Here is a 19,872-nt window from a genome sequence, read left to right as displayed (position 1 = left end):
TTTATTTCATGTTTTTTAAAAGTGTGAAATATTTGCTCTTATACACAAAAGTCTCTTTTTTAAAGTGAAATCCAAATTCTCACATTGTGTTCATGATTTCAATTTACAGCTTGATTGGCAACACTAAAATGGTCCCTAGTGTGTGAATGTGAGTGTGAATGTTGTCAGTCTATCTGTGTTGGCCCAGCGATGAGGTGGCGACTTGTCCAGGGTGTACCCCGCTTTACGCCCAGATGCAGCTGGGATAGGCTCCAACACCTATCAACTCCAAAATGGTCTTCACTTGTCTCAAGGACATCTTCGGTGCAGCCAAAGGGGGCACTGCACAACCTCTCTCTGTTGATGCATCCACCAAATCAAAGAGAAAATCTTGTATCAGTGGGCGTTGGGAAGAGCTCTTTAGTCAGTTCCTCAACAGACCACCTTCTGTTGACCAAGAGGCATTACAACAGATACCACAGAAGCCAACTCAGGTGTGCCTGTACCTCCCTCTTACTGGGGGAAGTGAGAACTGCTGTGGACCAGACACACTGTGGTAAAGCACCAGTTCAGAATGGTATACCTGTAGAAGTGTACAAAGCCTTAGGACCCACAGCCTTCAAGGCATTTCACGACATCCAGTTAACCATTTGGGACAAAGGAGATACGTAGCCTGACCTTGGAGATCATCGTCGACTTCAGGAGGAGCAGCACCGACCCTGCCCCCCTCTACATCAACGGCGAGCGTGTAGAGAGGGTCCACACCTTCAGGTACCTTGGAGTCCACATCTCTAATGACTTCTCCTGGACAGTCAACACCACATCAATCATCAAGAAGGCTCAGCAGCGGCTACACTTCCTTAGAGTCCTCGGGAAGTACAACCTGAAGCCTGACCTGCTGCTGACCTTCTACCGCTCGTCCATCGAGAGCCTGCTGACCTACTGAATTACGGTATGGTACGGCAGCTGCACTGCAGCAGACAGGGAGAGGCTGCAAAGAGTGGTCAAGACGGCTCAGAAGATCATCGGCCGCCCTCTCCCCTCTCTGACGGACATCTACACCTCCCGCTGCCTCAACAGAGCCAGTGCCATCATCAAGGACAGCACCCACCCTGGCTCTGACCTGTTCCACCTGCTGCCCTCTGGGAAGCGCTACAGGTGCATTAAAACCAAAACTAACAGGCTAAAGAACAGCTTCTTCCCCAGGGCCATAACCATCCTGAACGGACTGCCCCATTGTCCCTCATAACTGCCTTCTCTTCGGTGCAATAACCCATTCCACCAACCACCCTGTTTTTTTTTGGTTTGTTTTTTCATGTATATATTCATTTCACACCATATTCATTGCACTTCTACATTTTTTATATTTTTATATATTTGCACATTGTTTTTCTAGCATGCACACATCGCACTGTATGGAATGGCCTCAATCTCGTTACCTTGCGTAATGACAATAAAGCTGATTCTGATTCTGAGATGCCACCATTGTCATATTATGGTTAAAAAAAGGACTGAAAGTCGGACTGTCGTAACTACAGAGGTATATCGCTTCTCTCTGTTGCTGGAAAGATCTGAGCTGGTGTCCAGCTAAAACAGACTAACGGATTTCATTTCTGAGAATCGCCTCCCAGAAGGACAATGTGGTTTCTCTCCGGGCAGAAGCACTGTTGACCTGGTATTTGTGATAAGCCAACTCCCAGAAGTGTTTAGAGCAACAGATGCACCTGTTGGTCTCTGTTGACCTAACGAAGGCTTTTGACACAGTGAATCTTGAAGCACTCTGATTTACCTTGGCAAAATTGGGCGGCCCAGAAAAGTTCACAATGTTGATAAGGCTCTCAATGACAAGATTGGTCAGGTCCTCTCAAACGGGGACTATACTGGCAGCTTTGGGATCAGTAATGGTGTCAACCTTCAACCTCTTCTTCACGCAAGTCATCCTCCATGCTATCAAGGACCTCGACATTGGCGTCTACATCAGATACCGCCAAGATGGATCCGTGTTTGATCTGAGACGTTTCGCTGAAAAGACGAAGACACAGGAAAAAGTCATCTTCTTTCGCTGATGACAATGCACTTCATGACTCACAAGGAGGACCATCTCCAAGTCATTAACGACTGTTGTGAGACATGACATCAGACCAGTGATGTCCTTGTGGTTCATGCAGGCCTTCGAGGAACCTGTGGTTAAAGGGGAACATTATCACAATTTCAGAATTGTTAAAACCATTAAAAATCAGTTCCCAGTGGCTTATTATATTTTTCGAAATTCTTTTCAAAATTTTACCCATCACGCAATATCCCTAAAAAAAGCTTCAAAGTGCCTGATTTTAACCACCCGCCCATTTTCCTGTGACGTCACATAGTGAAGCCAACACAAACAAACATGGCGCATAGAACAGCAAGCTATAGCGACATTAGCTCGGATTCAGACTCGGATTTTAGCGGCTTAAGCGATTCAACAGATTACGCATGTATTGAAACGGATGGTTGTAGTGTGGAGGCAGGTAGCGAAAACGAAATTGAAGAAGAAACTGAAGCTATTGAGCCATATCGGTTTGAACCGTATGCAAGCAAAACCGACGAAAACGACACGACAGCCAGCGACACGGGAGAAAGCGAGGACGAATTCGGCGATCGCCTTCTAACCAACGATTGGTATGTGTTTGTTTGGCATTAAAGGAAACTAACAACTATGAACTAGGTTTACAGCATATGAAATACATTTGGCAACAACATGCACTTTGAGAGTGCAGACAGCCCAATTTTCATCAATTAATATATTCTGGAGACATACCCTCATGTCAGCAGGCCAGGGAAGCTAGGGTTGATATTCTTCTCTTGATCAGCTTCGGGACGGTGTGAGCCAAGACATCCAGGGGGTTTAGCTCGCTTGTCTGCGGGAACAAACTGCCGCCATTGCTTGCCGTGCTACCGAGGTCCTTTGTCCCTGAATTGCTCACACACTCCGGCAGATTCAATGGGGGTCTGGCGGCAGATTTCTTTGACTTTATCGTTGGAAATGCATCTGCTTTGAGTGTCGCAGGATATCCACACATTCTTGCCATCTCTGTCGTAGCATAGCTTTCGTCGGTAAAGTGTGCGGAACAAACGTCCAATTTCTTGCCACTTTGGCATCTTTGGGCCACTGGTGCAACTTGAATCCGTCCCTGTTCGTGTTGTTACACCCTCCGACAACACACCGACGAGGCATGATGTCTCCAAGGTACGGAAAACAGTCGAAAAAATGGAAAATAACAGAGCTGATTTGACTCGGTGTTTGAGAAAATAGCGGATTGCTTCCCGATGCGACGTCACAACTCGAGAGTGAATAATAGAAAGGCGTTTAATTCGCCAAAATTCACAAATTTAGAGTTCGGAAATCGGTTTAAAAAATATATGGTCTTTTTTCTGCAACATCAAGGTATATATTGACGCTTACATAGGTCTGGTGATAATGTTCCCCTTTAAAGACTTTATCAATAAACTTTAATTAATCGCACAAACTGAGTACAATAGGGGCCTAGATCTTCCTGGAAAATAACACATTTTGAGTCCTCTGTGTCAGCCAATCTGGGTCAAGGCACCGTTTGAAAGAATAGACTTATTTTTGTTAGAACATCTCAAATAATCGGACCATTAGTCATAAAAAAACAGATATTTTATTTGACAAGGTCACATGCAAAGGATACAGCGCTGGTTTCAAATTGCTAGTACAAACAAAAATGTCTATCTTACAAAAGGCGTGCATAATTATATTGTATAGTGTACAAGTACAAGTAGTAGGACCGCTGGCACCACCGTGGTGGAGACTTGTTTTGGAGACTAGTGAAGGGGCACACTGAACCATGACATCATCATCACTTCTTAAATATTAGCAGAAGTACAAATTGATGTGTTAGTACACAACTAAAAGTATTAGTAAGAATGAATAATAAATATAAACTGTTGTGTGGATGTTCTTTTCCAGGATGTGTAACTAAGAAACATATTTACATGTTTGCTATTGAAGGAATTGATAAGCAACAAAGTGATTTGGGGTTTGTTTGATTGTCAGTTAATAACATAACAAAATGAAGTATGGTCGCATGTCAATGAAACTTTCAGGACATGTCAGAAATGGGATAAGGAACATGTCATTAAATGTTGCCGTTGATCCTAATCACTTTCTGGATTCAACAGATTTTATTGGGAGATTAGGCCTGGTGGAGGTCTGCGGAGCCTTTTTCTATTTTACTGCTGCTGCTCTCACCAGCACACTTGTGTTTGTTAAGTTGGTACTCATGCAAGAATCTTTCATCACACACACTGCAACTCAACATTTTCCCCCCCCAGCGTGAATTTTCATGTGTTTTTTTAAATCTCGACTTCGAACAAAACTTGAATCGCACACTGAACACGAAAAAGGTTTCACTCCGGTGTGTCTTCTCATGTGAGATTTCAATTGGTACCTCCTTGGATAACATTTACCGCAGAATGAACAGGAATAAGGTTTTTCTCCAGTGTGTGTTCTTGTGTGATCCATCAAACTGACCTTCCTTGTAAAAGATAAGCCACAGATTGAACAAGAAAAAGGTTTTTCCCCAGTGTGCGTTCTCATGTGGGTTTTCAAATTCTCACCTCGGACAAAACTTGAATCACACACGGAACACTTAAAAAGGTTTTCCCCGGTGTGTCTTTTCAGGTGTTTTTTCAAATCTTGACTTCGTACATACTTCGAATCACACACAGAACACGAAAAAGGTTTTTCTCCGGTGTGTGTTCTTGTGTGCTCTTTCATATTGTCCTTCCTTGTGAAAGATAAGCCACAGATTGAACAAGAAAAAGGTTTCTCTCCAGTGTGTGTTCTCATGTGTGTTTTCAGATGACAATGGTACTTGAAGGTTTTGTCACAGTGAGAACATTTGAAGTGAGTGTTTGTCTTATCATCTTTAGAGTCTTCATCATCAGTGTCAGGAGAGTGTGACGTTGTGTCCTCACTATCTGATAGTGGAGCTAAGAGCTTGTCTGCTTGTGATCCTCCACAGTGGTCTCCATCAGCTTCTGTTGTCATGTGTTGTGTTGAGCTGCTGCTCTTCTCCTCACTTTCACCTTTGACCTCATCATCTTCACTCTTCACAGGGACACCAGTCACTGGGAACTCCACCAGTCTTTCAAGATGATCTCCCTCCTGACTGATGCTGTGTTCCTCCTCTTCCTCTTTAATGTGGGAAGACTGGGGCTCCACCGCTTCCTTTTTAATGTGGAGGGGCTGTGGTTCCTCCTCCTGCTCATGGAGATGATGTTCTTCATCGAGGTCTGCGGTACACGAGAAGACAAACACATGCTTTAGAAACGTCCAGCTTTGCTCAGTCACATAAAACATTGTCCGTCACACATAAGATTCCACAATATCATCAGTTGCCCGTCACAGCAACAAGGGTACTTCCAGCTCACCCATGAAGACCTTCAGGGAAATGTCAAGACTTGGTCTTGGGTGTATGCTTTTCCGGGATGCAACGGAAAGTTGGCTCGGGCGAGACGGGAATGTAAGTACATTTTTATTTAAACTACAAAAACAGGAAGTAAACAAAAGGCGCGCACAATGGCGGAGAACAAACTATGAAACCGAATACTTGCACAAAGGCAAAAACTATGAACAACAAAAAACACTAACTGTGGCAATAATAAACAAAACTTACTCGGCATGGACAAAAAGGAGCAGTGTGAACGATGGACATGAAAAAATAGCAGCAAGGGTCTTAAGGCTGTGTGGAGAGTGTGCAGAAGCATAAATGTGGAGGGTGTCACCAGAAAGACAAACTGAAAACACTGAACTTAAATATTACAGACATGATTAACGAAAACAGGTGCGTGACTCAAAACGTGAAACAGGTGCGTGACGTGAGAGGTGAAAACTAATGGGTTGCTATGGTGACAATCAAGAGTGCACAATGAGTCCAAACGTGGAACAGGTGAAGCTAATGGGGTAATCATGGAAACAAGACAAGGGAGTGAAAAGCCAGAAACTAAAAGAGTCCTATAACTAAACAAAAAATGACTTAAAACAAAACATGATTACACAGACATGACGGGAAATGCCTTCCAAGACGAAGGTCCAATCCAATTCATTTACATAAACACATAAAAGGGACAAGCGGTAGAAAATGGATGGATGGACATCCTTAAAGGGGAACATTATCACAATTTCAGAAGGGTTAAAACCATTAAAAATCAGTTCCCAGTGGCTTATTTTATTTTTCGAAGTTTTTTTCAAAATTTTACCCATCACGCAATATCCCTAAAAAAAGCTTCAAAGTGCCTGATTTTAACCATCGTTATATACACCCGTCCATTTTCCTGTGACGTCACATAGTGATGCCAATACAAACAAACATGGCGGAAAGAACAGCAAGCTATAGCGACATTAGCTCGGATTCAGACTCAGATTTCAGCGGCTTAAGCGATTCAACAGATTACGCATGTATTGAAACGGATGGTTGTAGTGTGGAGGCAGGTAGCGAAAACGAAATTGAAGAAGAAACTGAAGCTATTGAGCCATATCGGTTTGAACCGTATGCAAGCGAAACCGACGAAAACGACACGACAGCCAGCGACACGGGAGAAAGCGAGGACCAATTCGGCGATCGCCTTCTAACCAACGATTGGTATGTGTTTGTTTGGCATTAAAGGAAACTAACAACTATGAACTAGGTTTACAGCATATGAAATACATTTGGCAACAACATCATACCTGCCAAATTTTGAAATCAGAAAAACCTAGTAGCCAGGGTCCAGGGGCCGCAGGCCCCGGTAGGTCCAGGACAAAGTCCTGGTGGGGGGCTCAGGGGGGCCGACGCAAAATGATTATTAGCATTCAGACAGGTTAAAATGTTGCTAAAACCATCACTTTTCTATCAGTCACAGTGACTTTTCATGACATCGGCGATACTTTTTGGGGATTCTGTTCCAAGACACTGAATAATGTTTGATGTTTTGGTTCGACCACATCCATATTTTTTGGCGATTTTCGAGTCGGGAAACATTTTTCGAAATAACTGTCCCATGTGATCAGCCAGTGCGATTGGAAGTCCATGCTCAATTATTGCCTCCGTAAATAAAACTTCGGCATTTACATACCTGCCAACTTTTGAAATCAGAAAAACCTAGTAGCCAGGGTCCAGGGGCCGCAGGCCCCGGTAGGTCCAGGACAAAGTCCTGGTGGGGGGTTCAGGCTTCGCCCCCCGACGCAAAATGATTATTAGCATTCAGACAGGTTAAAATGATGCTAAAACCATCACTTTTCTATCAGTCACAGTGACTTTTCAAAACAAAAATATTACAGCAAAAATCATATGGGTTGATTGACATGTTTATTCTGTAAGCTAACTTCAATAGTTTGAAATTATTTTGACAGTTAATGCCAGTTATCCTGTCAACCTTTCACAAGACTTCAATTTGTTCATTGAAAGTATAAACAGTATAAACACTTTTTACAGTAAACAAATGGTAAAACAGTACTAAACAATTCCATTAAAAAAGAAATTGGTGTCATTATTAACTTTCTGTCCAAGCTTGTATAATCTACTGCCTTGTTCAATTGTAAAAAATATTCTGTGCCTAAAATTCACATTTCTATCACAATTATCATACTGTAAACATGGTAAGCTAACTTCATTCAAATTAATAGTCCTGTCAATAGCATGGAATTACAATTCAAATGTAGTTTTTTTGTAAGCCTTTCAAAAGAATTCAAAATATGAAAAATTCATGAAAATTAATTTAAGCCATCAGACACTTGAAAAGTGGCACATCACATCTCTAATGTAATCATTTAACCTTTTCAACAGAAATAGCACTGCAAAAATATTAAGGACATACTTCTGTATTTTGGTAGTTATGCTGTCAACATTTAACAAGATTTCTTCAACTTGGACTTGAAAGCATAAATTAGTACAAACACTTTTAACAGTATAACAGTACTAAACAATTCCAATAGATAACATTGGTGTCATTACCTTTTTGTGGCTAAAATCCGAAAAACGTTGAAAGTTTTCCACTTGTATCGCTAGCAACGGCATTAGACTTGTGTTTTTTTGTCCCAACGTGGTCTTTTACATCGCTAATTCCTCCGTGTCCGATCGAAAAATCTTGTCTGCACAAGGTGCAATTCGCGTAGTTTTCACCCTTTTTGGAACGGATCATTATTCCCGGATAGGCTTTTGAATATTCTTCACGGAATGACTGCAGTTTTCTTTTCGGTTTAAGACTCGTTTGCGATTTTTCTCCGGCTGATTCCATGATCGTTCGCTCGTTTGGAAACAATGGCAACTGGTGCCTCGTGCTTGGCAGCGGTGCTATAAATAGCCTCGCGCATGGCATTCGGAATGGCTCGATAGGAAGTTACGGGGAGCAGTGTCGATTGTCATTGTTGTTACGCGATTTCGTGAATAAAACTTTAAAAAAAAAAATGTTTTTAATTAATGAAAAAACGTATTTTTTATCACTGCAACCGTAACCCGGAATAGGTTGATGAAAACCGTACTAATTACGGGAAAACCGGAGTAGTTAGCAGGTATGTAATACCCATACGTCGTAAACGCCATATGTGAAAGTGTGCCGTTTGCTCTCTGAATAAGTCTGTCAAGACTTGGACTGTGGCGTGATTTGTTCTCCCTTGGTGCAAATGATTTGGACCATACGTGGCGTGAAGGGGAGTACATGATTTCAATTAATGTTATCAAAAAAAGAACAAACGAAACAAGGGCGGAAGTACAAAACTTGACTATAAACAAAAAAAACTTGCACAATGGCAGAAACTATGAACAATGAAACAAAAACAATAACTGTGGCATTAATAAACAAAAACTTACTTGGCATGGACTATGAAGAAAGCAGCGTGAACTGAGCATGAAGTAGAGTGTCAGGTGTGTGTCAGGGGTGTGATGTCGCCAGGGAGACTTCCTGGCAACAAATCGGTTTAAATAATAGTGGCATGATTAAAGACAGGTGCGTGAGTCGTGAGGGCAGGTGAAAACTAATGGGTTGCTATGGTGACAAACAAGAGTGCACAATGAGTCCAAACGTGGAACAGGTGAAACTAATGGGTAACCATGGAAACAAGACAAGGGAGTGAAAAGCAGGAACTAAAAAGTGTCCAAAACCAAACAGCACATGGCCAAACAAAAACATGATCAACACAGACATGACAAAGTCATACTCACACAAGAAATAATGTACTACATGACAGCCAACTAGTGACCAGCTCACCCTGCTGGTTGACAAGAATTGGGATGATTTTCCGCTTATTCTTTAGAGACACTGGAGATCTTGTACAGGGTGTAGTGACAAGCGGTAGAAAATGGATGGGTGGGCTGGAGTACAGTCGACATGTTGGCCAAATACAAACCCCGTTTCCTTATGAGTTGGGAAATTGTGTTAGATGTAAATATAAACGGAATACAATGATTTGCAAATCCTTTTCAACCCATATTCAATTGAATATGCTACAAAGACAACATATTTGATGTTCAAACTGATAAACTTTATTTTTTTTTTGCAAATAATAATTAACTTAGAATTTCATGGCTGCAACACGTGCCAAAGTAAAGGGAAAGGGCATGTTCACCACTGTGTTACATGGCCTTTCCTTTTAACAACACTCAGTAAACGTTTGGGAACTGAGGAGACACATTTTTTAAGCTTCTCATGTGGAATTCTTTCCCATTCTTGCTTGATGTACAGCTTAAGTTGTTCAACAGTCCGGGGGTCTCCCTTGTGCTATTTTAGGCTTCATAATGCGCCACACATTTTCACTGGGAGACAGGTCTGGACTACAGGCAGGCCAGTCTAGTACCCGCACTATTTTACTTTGAAGCCACGTTGATGTAACACGTGGCTTGGCATTGTCTTGCTGAAATAAGCAGGGGCGTCCATGGTAACGTTGCTTGGATGGCAACATATGTTGCTCCAAAACCTGTATGTACCTTTCAGCATTAATGGCGCCTTCACAGATGTGTAAGTTACCCATGTCTTGGGCACTAATACACCCCCATACCATCACACATGCTGGCTTTTCAACTTTGCGCCTATAACAATCCGGATGGTTCTTTTCCTCTTTGGTCCGGAGGACACAACGTCCACAGTTTCCAAAAACAATTTGAAATGTGGACTCGTCAGACCACAGAACACTTTTCCACTTTGTATCAGTCCATCTTAGATGAGCTCAGGCCTAGCGAAGCCGACGGCGTTTCTGGGTGTTGTTGATAAACGGTTTTCGCCTTGCATAGGAGAGTTTTAACTTGCACTTACAGATGTAGCGACCAACTGTAGTTACTGACAGTGGGTTTCTGAAGTGTTCCTGAGCCCATGTGGTGATATCCTTTACACACTGATGTCGCTTGTTGATGCAGTACAGCCTGAGGGATCGAAGGTCACGGGCTTAGCTGCTTACGTGCAGTGATTTCTCCAGATTCTCTGAACCCTTTGATGATATTACGGAGCGTAGATGCTGAAATCCCTAAATTCCTTGCAATAGCTGGTTGAGAAAGGTTTTTCTTAAACTGTTCAACAATTTGCTCACGCATTTGTTGACAAAGTGGTGACCCTCGCCCCATCCTTGTTTGTGAATGACTGAGCATTTCATGGAATCTACTTTTATACCCAATCATGGCACCCACCTGTTCCCAATTTGCCCGTTCACCTGTGGGATGTTCCAAATAAGTGTTTGATGAGCATTCCTCAACTTTATCAGCATTTATTGCCACCTTTCCCAACTTCTTTGTCACGTGTTGCTGGCATCAAATTCTAAGGTTAATGATTATTTGCAAAAAAAATGTTTATGAGTTTGAACATCAAATATGTTGTCTTTGTAGCATATTCAACTGAATATGGGTTGAAAATGATTAGCAAATCATTGTATTCTGTTTATATTTACATCTAACACAATTTCCCAACTCATATGGAAACAGGGTTTGTAAGATGACGCCTGTTTTGCTTTCATTTAGACCAGTTCTGGGCAAATTATGAAGTTAGGGAGAAATCAATACGATATGTTTTAAAATGACCGCCAAGTCTTGAACTACAATGGTTGGGATCTGTGCTTTTGAGTGAAACAGGTTATTACGGTCACGTCACAGCTGCTCCCAGCAGATGAGGCAAGAAACAGAAAGGGAAGGGTTTGTTTACCGCAGCCAGCTGGAGACGTGAGTGTCAGGGAGGGAGACAGAAGCAGATTTCTACAGCAAAGTTCTGTTCTGCAGAAAAGTGACATTATATGGATTTTTATTATATGAACCTGTGGGTGTTTTTTTTTGTTCTTTGCGTTCATGTTTAGCTGTGTTCGTTGCATATTTGTTACATTTTGCTTTATTGTAAAAAAAAATTGATTTCGAGACCGTCTTCTGAGAAATAAACAGGAGAGACGTTTGTGTTCTTAATATTCAGTGTTTTATCAATCGTAGTGAACATTACAAATCCCACATTATTTTACCTACTATATGCATTCTCAGCGAAAAATCTGTCAAATTCTATTCGGTTTTTTGAGATGGTCTTTCATATTTTTTACACTATATCAGTAGGGATGATGTTTGATAAGAAATGATCGAGTTCGAGCCTATTATTGAATCCTCCTATCGAACCGATTCCTTATCGATTCTCTTATCGAATCCAGATAGGTTGTTGTATATGGAAAAAAAACACAATATTTGGTTTAACAAAAGCTCACTTTTATTTTATAAGAAAAAAATAAATTAAAATAAATAAATATTGACTGTTACCCCCCTAAAAAAATAAAATAAATACATATTGACTGTTGTTACCCAAAGTATATTAAGTGGGATTTTTCAGAAAAACAAATATATACAGTAACACAAAAACAACCTGTCTCTGTGATCACTATAGGTGTATAAATAATAATATAGTGTTAAATAAAATCAGTCCCTTGGGCACAAAACTGAAAATAATACAGCTCTCCAAAAAGTTTCTACTATTGGAACATACTAACTACTAGAGAGGCGCGGTTTGCGGACACAACCGCGGAGTCCGCGGGTCGGGCGGTTGAAATAAAAAAAATTAGATTTTATCCGCGGGTCGGGTCGGGCGGTTGAAATTTTTAAAAATTAGATTTTAAATAGATTCAGGCGGGTGGCAGTTAAACCAATTGGGAAATATATATACATAGTTAAATGCTGTTACCCACATACGAAAAACGAGCAGGCACCTGCAGCATATGCCACAACAGAAGAAAAAAAAAAAAAAAAGAGATGGCAACGCCGGCAGCAAACGTGGTACGTGACAAACTAAAAAAGGGAATACTAAAGACCAGGGGGAAAAAAGGCCAGAAAAGTTCAGCGTGGACTCGTTTTTATGAGGTTGTAAATCAGGATGATAGTAATGCTGGCTACGTGATTTGCAAGAGCTGCGACGCTGTTTATGTCTACGACAGTCACAAAACCGGGACATCTAACATGGTACATCACATTTGTGCAAAACCCCGAACCTCCACAAACACCCTGAGCATGAGCAGTTTTGTCTGCCGTGATCCCAGAAGAGTGCCACAGGATGTTAAAACAAGATAGAACGCAGCTGCCTGCAGCAGTTTGAGTGGCTCCCAGATGATTGCGCACTGGTGTGCGTCTGGGCCGTGACAGCGTGGCACGCATTGAATGTCTCTACTGCATTGGATCAGTCTCCTTTCTTTAACAGGCAAAAGCTTTATAACCTCACTAATGCCTTGCATCGTCTATATTAGATATATAACAACGGGCGGGTGCGGGCGGGTGCGGTTTTGATTAAATGTTAGTTCGGGTGGATGCGGATGGTTGACGACTTTTGTGATGCGGTTGCGGATTAAATAATTGCCTATCCACGCATCTCTACTAACTACACATACAGGCAGACAGCTAACAAACAATCCAAGACGTCTAATAAAGTTCCACAGCAGATTAATCCATTTAGGCTTTTTATTAGGGCCCGCATGGCCCATTGTAAAAGGAATCCCAACGGGAGTCCTTTTGCAATGGGACATAAGGACCTATTGAATTTGTAAGGTTTTTGTTGTTGATCTTGTTTTGTCTTTTCCTATCTTTACTTTTGTCTTGCACTGGACTGTTATTTATTTATTTTTTTTAAACTGAAATACACACAATGACAAATGTATAAGATATGTGATTCAATTAACATACTCAAATTTAATACACAATAGGTAAATATTAGCTTCACACAAATATACAGTAATATCATCAAACAAATACTTCTGAGTGTTGAAACTATTTCGATGGTGGAAATACACGACTGGCAGCCATTTTAAGTCCTCAAATCATCCATTGAAACAGTGCACAAAAATCGTTTTTCAATAAACATCTTAGTTTTAAATTTAACCACTTTCCACCTTAATATTGAGTTACATAAACAAGGTAAACAGTTTACTTACAGACGTATCTTTTCCAAGGCTTGTAAGAGCTAACACAACTTGTCTACTTCTCAATTGTCTCATGAACTGAACTGACTCGCCAACCCGGAAGTGGCCAGACTAATGACGCGTAGTATTTTCATATCGCCACAAGGTGTCAGTAAGAGTCTACAATCAAATGGGCATAACATTGCCCATTTGGGATTCATTCCCAGGAATTTGAATAAAGAACCAACTATTTTTCTTTACTATAGTGGTCTCGATAACGGGTACCGGTTCTCAAAAAGGGATTCGAGTCCGAAGACTCGGTTCTTTTCTTATCGAACAACCGGGAAAATCGGTTTCGAGCATCATCCCTATATATCAGTCACATTGTGAGTGTTTGTATGGTGCGTTAAGCTTTTGCGATCATAGCTAACTGATTGCGACCAATACTGAGGCTCCTTCTACACAAAGCTGGCTAAGGTTATCCAGGGTAAATCCCACCTAACCTTATCCTTGTCCACACACACAATGCCACCATTTAAAGGGGAACATTATCACCAGACCTATGTAAGCGTCAATATATACCTTGATGTTGCAGAAAAAAGACCATATATTTTTTTAACCGATTTCCGAACTCTAAATGGGTGAATTTTGGCGAATTAAACGCCTTTCTATAATCCGCCATTTTCTCAAACACCGAGTCAAATCAGCTCTGTTATTTTCCGTTTTTTCGACTGTTTTCCGTACCTTGGAGACATCATGCCTCGTCGGTGTGTTGTCGGAGGGTGTAACAACACGAACAGGGACGGATTCAAGTTGCACCAGTGGCCCAAAGATGCGAAAGTGGCAAGAAATTGGACGTTTGTTCCGCACACTTTACCGACGAAAGCTATGCTACGACAGAGATGGCAAGAATGTGTGGATATCCTGCGACACTCAAAGCAGATGCATTTCCAACGATAAAGTCAAAGAAATCTGCCGCCAGACCCCCATTGAATCTGCCGGAGTGTGTGAGCAATTCAGGGACAAAGGACCTCGGTAGCACGGCAAGCAATGGCGGCAGTTTGTTCCCGCAGACGAGCGAGCTAAACCCCCTGGATGTCTTGGCTCACACCGAAGATGATCAAGAGAAGAATATCCACCCTAGCTTCCCTGGCCTGCTGATGAGCGGATGAGGGTATGTCTACAGAATATATTAATTGATGAAAATTGGGCTGTCTGCACTCTCAAAGTGCATGTTGTTGCCAAATGTATTTCATATGCTGTAAACCTAGTTCATAGTTGTTAGTTTCCTTTAATGCCAAACAAACACTTACCAATCGTTGGTTAGAAGGCGATCGCCGAATTCGTCCTCGCTTTCTCCCGTGTCGCTGGCTGTCGTGTCGTTTTCCTCGTTTTCGCTTGCATACGGTTCAAACCGATATGGCTCAATAGCTTCAGTTTCTTCTTCAATTTCGTTTCCGCTACCTGCCTCCACACTACAACCATCCGTTTCAATACATGCGTAATCTGTTGACTCGCTTAAGCCGCTGAAATCCGAGTCTGAATACGAGCTAATGTCGCTATAGCTTGCTGTTCTTTCCGCCATGTTTGTTTGTGTTGGCATCACTATGTGACGTCACAGGAAAATGGACGGGTGTATATAACGATGGTTAAAATCAGGCACTTTGAAGCTTTTTTTTAGGGATATTGCGTGATGGGTAAAATTTTGAAAAAAACTTCGAAAAATATAATAAGCCACTGGGAACTGATTTTTAATGGTTTTAACCATTCTGAAATTGTGATAATGTTCCCCTTTAATATTCAGTGTTTTATCGTTCGTAGTGAACATTACAAATCCCACATTATTTTACCTATATGCATTCTGAGCGAAAAATCTGTAAAATTCTATTCGGTTTTTTGAGATGGTCTTTCATATTTTTTACACTATATCAGTCACATTGTGAGTGTTTGTATGGTGCGTTAAGCTTTTGCGATCATAGCTAACTGATTGCGACCAATACTGAGGCTCCTTCTACACAAAGCTGGCTAAGGTTATCCAGGCTATATCCCACCTAACCTTATCCTTTCCCCTTTAATTTGAGCGAGGATGAAAGATTTGTGGATGAGGAAAGTGAGAGTGAAGGACTAGAGGGCAGTGGGAGCGATTCAGATAGGGAAGATGCTGTGAGAGGCGGGTGGGACCTGATATTCAGCTGGGAATGACTAAAACAGTAAATAAACACAAGACATATATATACTCTATTAGCCACAACACAACCAGGCTTATATTTAATATGCCACAAATTAATCCCGCATAACAAACACCTCCCCCCTCCCGTCCATATAACCCGCCAATACAACTCAAACACCTGCACAACACACTCAATCCCACAGCCCAAAGTACCGTTCACCTCCCCAAAGTTCATACAGCACATATATTTCCCCAAAGTCCCCAAAGTTACGTACGTGACATGCACATAGCGGCACGCACGTACGGGCAAGCGATCAAATGTTTGGAAGCCGCAGCTGCATGCGTACTAACGGTACCGTGTCTGCATATCCAAGTCAAAGTCCTCCTGGTAAGAGTCTCTGTTGTCCCAGTTCTCCACAGGCCAATGGTAAAGCTTGACTGTCATCTTCCGGGAATGTAAACAATGAAACACCGGCTGTGTTTGTGTTGCTGCAGTCGGCCGCAATACACCGCTTCCCACCTACAGCTTTCTTCTTTGCTGTCTCCATTGTTCATTGAACAAATTGCAAAAGATTCACCAACACAGATGTCCAGAATACTGTGGAATTTTGCGATGAAAACAGACGACTTAATAGCTGTCCCAAAATGTCCTCTACAATCCGTGACGTCACGCGCTGACGTCATCATACCGAGACGTTTTCAGCTGGATATTTTGCGCGAAATTTAAAATTGCACTTTAGTAAGCTATTGGCATGTGTTGCAATGTTAAGATTTCATCATTGATATATAAACTATCAGACTGCGTGGTCGGTAGTAGTGGCTTTCAGTAGGCCTTTAAAGTTTAAAGTTATTTAGCCTACTTAGTTGTCAGAATGATGTTGAAAAGGGTTTTAGTACTCTTGATAACAACTAGCCAGCTGAATTAGGTGAGTTTGAATAATACACAATGGTTGGTAACAAGAAACTGACCTGTTTATTCAAGGATAAACACAAAATAGACAAAATTACACACGACAAACAGAAATGGCATCATTGAACTAGGGCTGGGCGATATGGCCTTTTTTTAATATCGCGATATTTTAAGGCCATATTGCGATACACGATATATATGTGGATATTTTGCCTTAGCCTTGAATGAACACTTGATGCATATAATCACAGCAGTATGATGATTCTATGTGTCTACATTAAAACATTCTTCTTCATACTGCATTAATATATGCTACATTTAAACTTTCATGCAGAGAAGGAAATCACAACTAAAAAAATCACTATTTTTTTCATACGGTGTTGATGTGGAAATGTTTGCCTCGGCATTTTGATGGTGTGGACGTGTGGCACCGAATGGAGATGTTGACGTGCGGAGTTTTAAACACTCTTCATTTTCTAGCAGGGGACTTTTTAAATGATGCTACATATTAGCAGTAATGCTACTTTTTGTAGCAATGCTTTTTCCCCACACTTGACAAATTACGGTTGTCTGTTCGACATATTCCCACTTGAAGCCAAACCACCGCCAGACGATGGACCCCCTGCTGTTTTTGGGGGGAATTAATTAATTCTTCCTTCATTCGTATTACCACTCGCACAGCTGCGCTAGCATCACAGCTAACATTAGCCATGTTGCTACCTCTCTGCTGGGAGAGGGCGTATACGTATGTGACGTATGACGTGACAGTATGTGACGTATGACGTGACAGTATGTGACGTGTGTAAGAAGATGCGCTTGCTGTCTGTGAGAAGGAGACACGGGAAAGAGTGAGAAGAGCCTGTCATGTAATGCCAGCAGCTAAAAGCAACTGCGTGAGAACGTATACTCCAATATCACGATATGGTCATTTTCTATATCGCACAGAGACAGCTGACATTTTTACCGGTAACTTTTAGATCACATGGCCGTCTAAACGGTTAGGACACAGACCTGTGGATGTGTTGAAGGTGTGCTGGAAGATGCGGAACGGAAATTAGGGAGCAGCAGAAAAGTGGAATGTTTATTTAAATCGGTGCGTTGGAAAACACGGACCGGAATTTAAAGGGGAACATTATCACAATTTCAGAATGGTTAAAACCATTAAAAATCAATTCCCAGTGGCTTATTTTATTTTTCGAAGTTTTTTTCAAAATTTTACCCATCACGCAATATCCCTAAAAAAAGCTTAAAAGTGCCTGATTTTAACCATCGTTATATACACCCGTCCATTTTCCTGTGACGTCACATAGTGAAGCCAACACAAACAAACATGGAGCATAGAACAGCAAGCTATAGCGACATTAGCTCGGATTCAGACTCGGATTTCAGCGGCTTAAGCGATTCAACAGATTACGCATGTATTGAAACGGATGGTTGTAGTGTGGAGGCAGGTAGCGAAAACGAAATTGAAGAAGAAACTGAAGCTATTGAGCCATATCGGTTTGAACCGTATGCAAGCGAAATCGACGAAAACGACACGACAGCCAGCGACACGGGAGAAAGCGAGGACGAATTCGACGATCGCCTTCTAACCAACGATTGGTATGTGTTTGTTTGGCATTAAAGGAAACTAACAACTATGAACTAGGTTTACAGCATATGAAATACATTTGGCAACAACATGCACTTTGAGAGTGCAGACAGCCCAATTTTCATCAATTAATATATTCTGTAGACATACTCTGATCCGCTCTCTTTTCCTGAAAGCTGATCTGTCCAGTTTTGGAGTTGATGTCAGCAGGCCAGGGAAGCTAGGGTCGATATTCTTCTCTTGATCATCTTCGGTGGCATAAGGGACGGTGTGAGCCAAGACATCCAGGGGGTTTAGCTCGCTCGTCTGCGGGAACAAACTGCCGCCATTGTTTGCCATGCTACCGAGGTCCTTTGTCCCTGAATTGCTCACACACTCCGGCAGATTCAATGGGGGTCTGGCGGCAGATTTCTTTGACTTTATCGTTGGAAATGCATCTGCTTTGAGTGTCGCAGGATATCCACACATTCTTGCCATCTCTGTCGTAGCATAGCTTTCGTCGGTAAAGTGTGCGGAACAAACGTCCAATTTCTTGCCACTTTGGCATCTTTGGGCCACTGGTGCAAAGTGAATCCGTCCCTGTTCGTGTTGTTACACCCTCCGACAACACACCGACGAGGCATGATGTCTCCAATGTACGGAAAACAGTCGAAAAAACGGAAAATAACAGAGCTGATTTGACTCGGTGTTTGAGAAAATGGCGGATTGCTTCCCGATGTGACGAGCGAATAATAGAAAGGCGTTTAATTCGCCAAAAATCACCCATTTAGAGTTCGGAAATCGGTTAAAAAAATATATGGTCTTTTTTCTGCAACATCAAGGTATATATTGACGCTTACATAGGTCTGGTGATAATGTTCCCCTTTAAAAAAAACTGGATCTGGATCGGCATTTTCCTATGCCTTGCCGATACGCATTATTTGGCACATATCGGCGGCCGATCCGATCCAAATATCGGATCGGGGCAACCCTAGTCATCTCATCGAATTGATCGCTGGCTGAATTGTCAGTGAGGCACAAAGATTGTGTGTTAGATGTGAGAGGCATCACTCCTCCTTATTTTTGTTGGCCAAACTGTTGCACTGAAGTACGTGGTTGTTGTTGAAGAACAAAGCTTGTTTATTAGACTTAATCTTCATCAGCCAAACAGCTTTGTGTTTCATATCGATATCAAAAAGTAAATGAGTTCAAACCCCGGCCGAGTCATACCATCCATCCATCCATCCATTTTCTACCGCTTATTCCCTTTTGGGGTCGCGGGGGGCGCTGGAGCCTATCTCAGCTACAATCGGGCGGAAGGCGGGGTACACCCTGGACAAGTCGCCACCTCATCGCAGGGCCAACACAGATAGACAGACAACATTCACACTCACATTCACACACTAGGGCCAATTTAGTGTTGCCAATCAACTTATCCCCAGGTGCATGTCTTTGGAAGTGGGAGGAAGCCGGAGTACCTGGAGGGAACCCACGCAGTCACGGGGAGAACATGCAAACTCCACACAGAAAGATCCCGAGCCCGGGACTGAACCGAAGACTACTCAGGACCTTCGTATTGTGAGGCAGATGCACTAACCCCTCTGCCACCGTGACGCCCGAGTCATACCAAAGACTATAAATAATGGGAGCCATTACCTCCTTGCTTGGCACTCAGCATCAAGGGTTGGAATTGGGGGTTAAATCACCAAAAATGATTCCCGGGCGCGACCACCGCTGCTGTTCACTGCTCCCCTCACCTCCCAGGGGGTGATCAAGGGTGATGGGTCAAATGCAGGGAATAATTTCGCCACACCTAGTGTGTGTGTGTGTGACAATCATTGATACTTTACTTTTAACTTTAAACA

The 19,872-nt window shown here is 42.1% G+C and overlaps 2 protein-coding genes across 2 annotated transcripts in view; both read right to left on the bottom strand.

The window, feature by feature from the left end:
* LOC133575682 (major histocompatibility complex class I-related gene protein-like) overlaps nt 1-19,872 on the bottom strand; it is a gene marked incomplete at its 3' end in the record, with an annotated part of 187,819 nt that overhangs the window by 18,920 nt on the left and 149,027 nt on the right. The gene's annotated exons all lie outside the window — the stretch shown is intronic.
* Nucleotides 3,646-19,872, bottom strand: part of LOC133575758 (uncharacterized) — a 17,192-nt gene continuing 965 nt past the window's right edge. Inside the window, exon 2 of the mRNA XM_061928579.1 lies at nt 3,646-5,277. Coding sequence (XP_061784563.1) covers nt 4,295-5,277 — 983 coding nt within the window. The 3' untranslated portion in view covers nt 3,646-4,294. The remainder of the gene's footprint in view (nt 5,278-19,872) is intronic.

Source organism: Nerophis lumbriciformis, linkage group LG33 (assembly GCF_033978685.3).
Source record: "Nerophis lumbriciformis linkage group LG33, RoL_Nlum_v2.1, whole genome shotgun sequence".
Lineage (NCBI taxonomy): Eukaryota > Metazoa > Chordata > Actinopteri > Syngnathiformes > Syngnathidae > Nerophis > Nerophis lumbriciformis.
This window is presented reverse-complemented; position numbering and strand designations above follow the sequence as displayed.